At 31.5% G+C, this 9246-nt stretch overlaps 1 protein-coding gene across 2 annotated transcripts; it reads left to right on the top strand.

Annotated features, from left to right (window-relative positions):
- Positions 1 to 4524: 4524 nt before the first annotated feature.
- Positions 4525 to 9005, top strand: LOC137821606 (2-oxoglutarate (2OG) and Fe(II)-dependent oxygenase superfamily protein). Of its 2 annotated transcripts, XM_068626279.2 has the most exons (9): positions 4525 to 4924; positions 5118 to 5300; positions 5894 to 6056; positions 6177 to 6294; positions 6629 to 6698; positions 6788 to 6868; positions 7441 to 7497; positions 7596 to 7707; positions 8063 to 9005. In XM_068626279.2, exons 1-9 carry the CDS (start codon positions 4697 to 4699, stop codon positions 8518 to 8520), a joined length of 1470 nt encoding a protein of 489 aa, XP_068482380.1. In that variant the 5' UTR covers positions 4525 to 4696; the 3' UTR covers positions 8521 to 9005. The 2 variants fall into 2 exon arrangements, with proteins under 2 accessions (XP_068482380.1, XP_090150911.1); XM_090294785.1 differs by lacking the exon at positions 5894 to 6056 and having other exon boundaries at positions 4632 to 4924.
- The last annotated feature ends 241 nt before the right edge of the window (positions 9006 to 9246 follow it).

A 9246-nucleotide genomic window follows, 5' to 3' on the forward strand; every position in this document is an offset into this window, starting at 1 on the left:
GCAGTTTCCCTCACGAAAGCCGCGTAATATTATTAATTAATCAAATTTAGCATTACAAGAAAAAGAGGAAAAAGTAATAATTCTTTCATACATTTAATTGCTAATTAATTTTATTAAATTTATAAATTAGAGTTTGGTATAGAAAATTTTAAAATTAGAGTTTATTAGGTGTCAACTTCATCTTACACATCTAAGTAAGAAAAGAGATATATTTGTTTAAATCTTAAAACTTGTATTATTAACTTAATCATAAATATTATGATACTCATAAAGTTTTTTCTTTCTTTAATAGTTCCATTTAAATGCCAATGTTAACAAGAAAAATTATCATAACAACATATGAGAATGAAATTGAAGAGATGATTGAAGAAATAGAAGAAAAAGATAAGGATAAACTTTAAGAAAATGTTATATTGGAAGAAAAAGATGAATTAAGTGACATTAATATTTGAGAAGTAGAATTTGAAAATAGAACATAGTAATTTACATTTTATCATCATGTTTCACTACAAAAAAATTTGTTATTACTTACGAATTTGGATCTGTATCTGTATGTAAATTGGGACTTATTTACAGATTTTACATACGAATTATTATTTGTAGGCAAAAATAAGTTACTTATGAATTTTCCGTATATACTAACGAAATAGTTTGACAGTAAAAATCTATAGATAAAATCGATATGTAATTTTGGCAGGCTGAGGCGGAAAAATGTTATCTACGGATATTGTCCATGAATTTATCTATAGGTAATTAATTACATGCAGATTAAAATTCATAGGTAATTACATGCAAATTAAAATTCATAGATAATTATGTACATTGCATGTAATTACATACAAGATAAATATTTAGGTAATTGCATAATATTATTGTTATTATTAATATTATTAATAACATTATTAATGCTAATATTATTAATAACATTATTAATGCTAATACACTACAAGAAAAGTTGAAATTAGCGGCCAAAAAAAGCAACAGTGAAGTAAGAGACATATTAGCATCCCCATAAGGGACCAAGTTTTGCATTTATTAAAATAAAAATAAATATTAAGCGTAGGTTTAGCCTTCACTACAATTTTTCAAAATTTAAGAATTAAATTAATAAATTATATTTTATTTGGATTAGTGTCCCCATAGCCTACACAATGTTGAAGTGCACATTTATGTTAGCTTAGGGGACACTATCTTATTTAATGTGATTTTTTTTTAAAAGGCGTTGTGCCAAACAGAAGATAAAACAAAACAAGTAAAATTATGCTCGTTCTCTTGTGCGCGTTCTTAATCTCCCGTTCTCTTGTGCACGTTCTTCATCTCCCATTCTCCTATGCATGTTAATTTTAGGGTCATTCTCCGCATGTGTTCAATTTAGGATTCTTCCCTCTATGCATTTTTCTCTTGTGCGCGTTCTTCCATTCTAACTCTTAAGTACCTTGTATCCCTCCATTCTAGCTTGAGTCGGTAAACTATTGACAAACACTCACTGTTGTTGGAGGTGTTCGTGGTGAGGAGGCAGAGGCGAAACCCTAAAGGTGATTTTCTTGGTTGAATGTTTGTGGTGATTGTTGTGGAATTTTTTGGTTATTTTTTATTTGAATGTTGTGGAAAATTCTATGTTATGTTGTGCCCATCCATAAATTATGTAGAAATTCTGTTATTTTGGAGGATTCATTGTGTTCTTTACCTTCCCATAATGAATTGTTGTGATTATAGTCCTTTGTATTTAAGTGGTATTATGTAATGATTATGATTGTTTGTGATGTTTATCCTTCCTTCATGTTGTAAGTATTTCTCCAAGTGTTTGCATGCATTGCTTTTTGGTGAGAGGAACTAATCACAAATTATTATTGATACATAACCTATAAAGTAATTGATAAACATGCATCTAATTTAGTTTTTCTTTTTAATTTGAGAGCTTAAAAAATTGCTCTCAGCAGGCACGATTCGAACCCAAGTCCTTTGAGTGACCAAGGAAACATTAATCACTAGATCAGACAAGTTCTTTAGTCATATTATCATTTTTATTATACTTATTATTATTAATATAATTTATATATAAATTAATAATAATAATAATAATAATAATAATATATATTATATTCATATTATTACTATTATTAATATTATATTCATATTATTAATATTGTTAATATTATTAATAATAATAAGTATAATAAAAATCATAGTAATACTAAAGAATTTGTTTGGGGTAGTGGTTAAATTTTCTTTGGTCATTGAAGGAACCTGGTTTTAAATCTCATTCACTGCAAATTTTTATTTTATGGTGCCAAAAGTTACATACGGATCCGTATGTAATAATCCGTATATAATTCGCGTTTTTCTTGTAGTGAAAGATATTCTTTCTTAACGGAGAAAGGGTTGGGATACAACTACACAAAAATTATTCAACTTTTTTTTATCAACAACTTTATAATTTTGACTTTATATATGCCATTGTAGTTATCCTGTCTTTCTCAACATTTTCCTTTTTCACTTTAAAGCCTAAATTTGATGCCAATGCTTCATACTACCTATATATTCTCTTCAATCATGCATGCTTTGTTCTCTAATCGATTTAGAGATTATTTTTTTGTTATGTTTATTACAGAATTAAAACTTTAACTCTAACACTTTTTACTAATATAATATATAACCTCTTACTTTCACGACACACCAGGCACAATCTAAGCACTTGTTTGCTTTTCCTTAATATGTTTAGCTAACTTGTGATTATCTTCTGGGATGCCTATGAAACTTCTAACAAACTAAGATCTATATTAGTTTAATTATAAGTAAAATCCAACTTTTCATACATGCTACAACATATCCCACATAAGCTTTTGAAACTATTCAATCATACTACTCTATTTATGCTATCTCTTGCTTTAATCTATTTATACCACTTTGCATGGTCAAATATCATATTCATTATTTATATAAATACGTTTTTAGAAACAAAATGAACATATCTAGATAGAGACTTCATGCTTGGTATATAGTTTATTAGAGGAAAAACTATAACATACTATGATTGAGTTTTACTGTTTTGATAGATCAGAAGTATTCACCAACAAAATTTAAGGCTCAAAATTACATAAATAAAGGTGAATACACCTCAACCTTAGGATCTAGTTAGATGTTTGACTTTTCATTTTTGTCTTCTTTGATTGCAAATTTAATTTGGATTGCCTATTAAAAAGCATTGCAGGTGTTATACTTAAAATTCTAGTTTAATTGCAAATTTATATTTGGATTCTCTGTTCAAAATAAATTGAGGTGTTATAATTGAAATTTGGATTGGAAGTTGAAAAAAAATTATATGTGTAATATTTGAAATTGAGATTTTGATTGACGGTTGGAAAATATTGCAAGTCTTGTAATTGAAATCACATATTTCAAATTGAAAATTGGATAATTAAAAAGTGAATTGTAACTTTAAAATAATTTATAAGTGGTATAATTCTTACTTGATGGTTTTATAAATTTTAATCAATTAGTAAGTGATATTAATTTAATAATATCAAATTAAATAATAAAATATTTGTCTACAAAAATACACATGTTAGGTGTGGGTTTATCAATGTGTGAATGTGTGACTTATTAGATAACTAAAACTTGATATTATTTGTTATTATATATTCGAAAGCGTATTTTGAGTTGCACAACCTGGAAGTCAATATTTTTTTTTTTTAAAAAAATGACTTCCGAGTTGTGTAATCCAAAATAGACTTTTGGAATGACTTCTAAATTGTACAATCCATAAATGACTTTCATATTTGGAAGTTACTTTCCAATTGCATAATCGAAAAACTACTTTTTCTAAAAAAAATCACTTTTGAATTTTACAATCTAAAAAATTTATGAATCATGTAATCCAGAGAAGAGAACACTCAAGACGAGCAAAGTGAATGTCCAGGGTTAATTCTTTCTTTTACATACCCTCATGAGGGTGGAGGAGGAAAGTGCAAAAGAAATCTCCTTGTTTAGGCAAATTCTCCTTGCACCTCCGTCGGTACCTTTCCTCTGCACCTTCATATTAGTTGTAAAAAGTCGGTTTTAACTTTTTTTTAAATTTTTTAAATAACCCTAAATTTGTATCTCACACCCCTATACCTTATTTCCAGCCACATACCACTCTTCCCATCGCAACACTTCCATTTTTCTCCAACCGCATTGTTTGAGAGAATATTTTCATCATTTGAGCGTGTATGAGAGAGTTGACGAGAAGATTCATTGTATTCGATGTGTGCAAATATTTTTTTAAAGTTTTGTACTCCATTCTTGCACCACATTTTTTTTTTGGGTTTTGTGACTTCTAAAAAGATGAAAAAAAATAAACAAACGAAAACATAATCACCTACAGATAAAACACCACAAAATTTATCTCAACCACCAATATTCACCCTTCACTGTTTAAAACAACGACCCCCACTTGAAAATGAAGAAGAAAACATCATTTTTAAAAAAGGTATTATTAAAATTAAAAAAATATATTAAAGTGGATGGAAGTATTGAGGTGTAGGAGATTTTGCCATTCTTTATTAGTGAAATTTCTCCGTGGGCCGTGCAACATTGAGTGGGCCTCCCAGTTGGCCAGTTTTATATAAGATCCCGAACTCTTGTTCCTAGTGGCTCTTCTGGCTTCTTGGTGATTCTCCTGAACCAGAAACAGGTTTTGAAGTGTGAGAGGGTTATGGTTAGAGGTATGGGTATGAATATAAAAGGAGAAATAGAGAGGGTAAATGGGAAGGAACTGAGTTACAGTGAATTTGTGGAGAGATATATGGAGAAGAACAAACCCGTGGTGCTCACTGGGCTAATGGACCCTCATAATTGGAGAGCTTGCACTGATTGGGTCACACTTAATTCCCAACCCAACTTTCAATTTTTCTCCACTCATTTTGGAGCTTCTAAAGTTCAGGTATATCCTATATACAATACAATAAAATACACCCCATCAATGTTTAATTGAAGGAAGTTCATTAGTTTTAGTGTTTTGAACACTTATGTCTAATTTCTATTGGTGGGTGCTGATTGATTTTACTGAAAAGATAACTTGATTATGGAAGAGTATGATTGATTCCTTTAATCTCCGAAAATTTTGTGAAATGAAGGTTGCTGATTGTGACACCAGAGAATTCACTGATCAGAAAAGAGAGGAGATGTTGGTCTCCGATTTTATTGCGCGTTTCGTTCATCTTGGTGAGGCTTCTGCTGTTCAGTGTAATGATGAAACTTGTGCAAGTAATGGTGCCTCTGTGTCAGTACCGTATTTGAAGGATTGGCATTTTGTAAAGGTATACCTTTTAGCCTTTTGTCATTACTCTATTGATTAAGAGTTCTTATTCATGAATATGGGAGTGTAGAATTCGTTTCCTCCATTTTTATGGGGCACAAAACTAACCGGAAAAGTTAAGGCTTTATCTTTTATGTTGTCTCTTTTCCCAAAATGTCATCATTCATATCATCAATATGAAATTAATGATGCATGAACCTGGGAAGCAGGGGTGGTTGTGCATTGTGGATTACAAAAGTTTACTGATTAACATTCCCATTCACTTTTGGTTCTGTCAACGCTTTTTATGCAGGTCATTTTCTATTGGTATCGTTGCTTTACCTGAAATCTAATTATATATAGAATTTTTAGGTGTTCATTTTGCTATTGTTGCTGTGTAAGATCCCTGTGTAATCAATTTTTGAGCATGTGGCTTATTTAATAAAAGTACACGTACCATGGGCCATATCAAATCGAATTTAATAAATGACTGGAAAACTTGATCCTATTGCGTTGAGATGAGACCTCTTGTTAGGCAAGAGCTGTCATGTTTTACTCTCTTTTTAGTATCGAAGATGTTTTGCTTGGTAACTTTCTCATCTCTCACTCTGGTAGGAGTATCCTGAATATGTAGCATATGACACTCCAAGGTTCTTTTGTGATGACTGGCTCAATCTGTATCTTGACAACTTCAGAATCCATATTGATTCTGACAAAGAGCAACCAAATGAGGAAATATGTTGCTCTGACTATCGATTTGTTTACATGGGGGTGAAAGGTGTGATTATAGGTGTAATAAATTCTTCTAGCAGCAATGCATACAAGATCATGCTGTACTTCCCTTTACAGAGAGATGAGAAACTGACCAGTAACCTCTTGCTTTCAATTATTCTGGCAGGATCTTGGACTCCTCTTCATGCTGATGTTTTCAGGTCCTACAGCTGGTCGGCAAATGTCTGTGGAAAGAAGAGATGGCTTTTTCTAGATCCTTCCCAATGTCCTCTTATATTTGACAGGCATGGATTCACTACCAAATAGATTAATGGCATTTTTCCGACAATAATTTGGGCACTGTGATAACAAAAAATCTAGTTAGATCTGTCAATTTTCAAATTATCTATCAGCTGTGATTTACTATGACCAGCACCTTCAGCAAAACTTTTATTCTTGGAAATTGACATTTCCTCATTCTTCCCACTTTCTTCCTTTGTTTGGGTTCACTCTGTATAAAGTTATCATTCTTGATTTTTGGTGTTTGTGTTGTTCTTCAGAGGTGGGGTTGGGAGTGTTTTGATGTGTTGGTCTTTTTGCTTAGTTGTCAAAACTAAGTTCTTTTCAACTTTGATTCAGGAATATGAAAAATTGTGTATATAATATCTTTGATGAAGTATCAAACTCGAAGTTTCCTGGTTTTAGCAAGGTAAATTTCTACATTTTGTCATCAATCTTACTGTTTTCAATTTAAGACTTTTCTGCTTCAACCTTCAGTGGGTCTGTATATGTATGCAGGCTATCTGGTTAGAATGCACACAAGATGCTGGTGAAATTATATTTGTTCCCAGCGGATGGTATCATCAAGTTCATAATTTGGTATATTCTTGCTCACTATCTGTATTACTGTTTTTGTTATATTACTCCTTTGGGAGGTAGTCCTGCAGTCTCTTTAAAGAAGAAACCTCTATTCTAAATGGAACTTCTGTTTGATTTATTTCATCTGTTAAATTTAGTCCTCAGGGAAGCTATAAAGCTCAGCGGAACTAGTAATGAAAATATGTAGTTTGACTGGTTTCCAGGAATTCAATAATAGAATCACTGGCATATGGTGAATAATTCACTATGAACCATAAAAAAACTCATTGCTAGTTGAGTGATTGCATTAGGTCATTGTTCAGAAATGATTAATTCAAATAAACATTTATTTTTCGAAAGTTCTCTTTGGAAATTTATAACAATGTAATAAGTTGAACAAAACACACACATACACACACATACTAGATGTTACTAATAAGCTGGACAATAACAGAATAGGAACAAATAGCTTTTGAAAACCTTTCTTTCCAGAACAAAATTAGTTTTTTGCTACATGAACTTTATCGTCAGATGATTTTGTCTGTGATATTTGACATGATCTAATCATTTGATGATGTATATTGTGCTTTCAGGAGGATACAATATCTATAAACCACAATTGGTTCAACGCTTATAACCTTTCTTGGGTGGTAAATTGAGCAAAGCAATGATATAAATATTTGAGAATCAAGCTCAAGGATAATATAATTAAACTAAGTTGATCTCATGACTTTTCATGCCATGACAGTGGAATTTACTTTTAAGGGACTACAATGAGGCCAAGGAATACATAGAAGACATCAAGGATATATGTGATGATTTTGAAGGTCTATGCCAGCGCAATCTTGCTGCTAACACAGGTGCAACATACTTGATTGCTTTTTCCTACCATGTGTCATGATTTTTTGTATGCTATTGGTGGCAAACTAATGCAGATATCTTAGAGCTAAATAAAAAAAAAGTGGTCATCCAAGGTTCGAAAAGAGTCTTCTGATGATCAGCAATGAATAAAGGCTTGTATTCTTTTAATATTAAATTTCACTAGTTTATTTAATCTCAATTACAATATTTTCTTGGAAGTTATAATGCTCATTGGTGCAAATGACCTAACCACGGCGTAAGTTTTGTACTACTAACTTTGATAGAAACTACATTTAAATACTGAAAGTGCTTCAGCTGGTCATACAAGTTTGACTGACTTTTCTCTTAAATCAGGGATGAATTTTTATGACTTCTTTACGTTCATGTCATACTTCACATTGGCCAACTTGGTGTTGCTTCGATATTCAAATAGAAGATATGGAAGTAGTACTGGAAGTTCATCAACAATAGCTCTCCATTTATCCATGAATCTTGGGTGTTTAAGGAAGATCGCTTCAGAGATGAAACAGATGCGTGCTCTAGAAGGAAATCATAATTGCGTCGTGGATATTATCAAAGCATTTGAAGATCCTAGATTTTCCAAATTTTGCATGCATGTAGGAAGAACATATGCCATGGTACATGAGCATTCTCACTTGGCCTCTGATTTCGAGAGCACTACAATGAGTGATTTGGTGGACTTCAATGATTTGAAATCATACTCATCTCAGATCTACACACCTGAAGATCTCATTAAATTTGTAGACAATGGTGTTGCAGAAGCTGAGCCATCTGTACTTCGTGTTGCTTGAATGCCCTTTTGAAATTCATTTTCACAACTGATTGCACTTGAAGTTGGGACCAGCAACTGCAATCTTTGTCAACTCATTGCTTCTACTCTCATGAGACAAGAAAGTTATCACCCAACTGGCACTTATCATAGTTTTTATGTGAAAATTTTGGGAGAGGGGATGGTTCCTTAGCCCAAAGCAAGGAAAAAGGAAAGTCTTTAGACTCAGAGTGCTTATATATACCTCAGACAAGTGGGACAAGAACCAGCAACCTGTCAAATACAAACCCATGTCTTATGCCACTTGATCTACCCTTTGGGACTACTGGTCCTTGTTTAAGTAAGCTTTACTCATCACTCATATCTTTACTCTAATTGGCTTACCTTCCCTCTTGTGCCTTTTTGCTTTGTATTTTATGGTTTTCTGTATGTAATTTGAAAATCTTATCTTGCATATAAGTTAAATTTAGAGTTCAATGACTTCTAATTAATAAGCAGTGTCTCAAAGTTAAAAGATATGTATGCTAACTTTTGTTAAGGTTATTATGATTATACTTGGTCTGCAAAAATACGTCTTATTTTAATTCTTATAAACTAATGGTATTTTCAATTGGTACCTAATCTTATTAAAATGCATATTTTTAGTTCTTGCTAATAGATAATCCTGATACTAGATAATTTCATTCAGTAAGTGGTAAACATTAATTGATTTGCTTGAAATTTAAATATAGAAGAAAAGAAAACATTT

This window comes from Phaseolus vulgaris, chromosome 9 (genome assembly GCF_051622355.1).
Source record: "Phaseolus vulgaris cultivar YP4 chromosome 9, ASM5162235v1, whole genome shotgun sequence".
Lineage (NCBI taxonomy): Eukaryota > Viridiplantae > Streptophyta > Magnoliopsida > Fabales > Fabaceae > Phaseolus > Phaseolus vulgaris.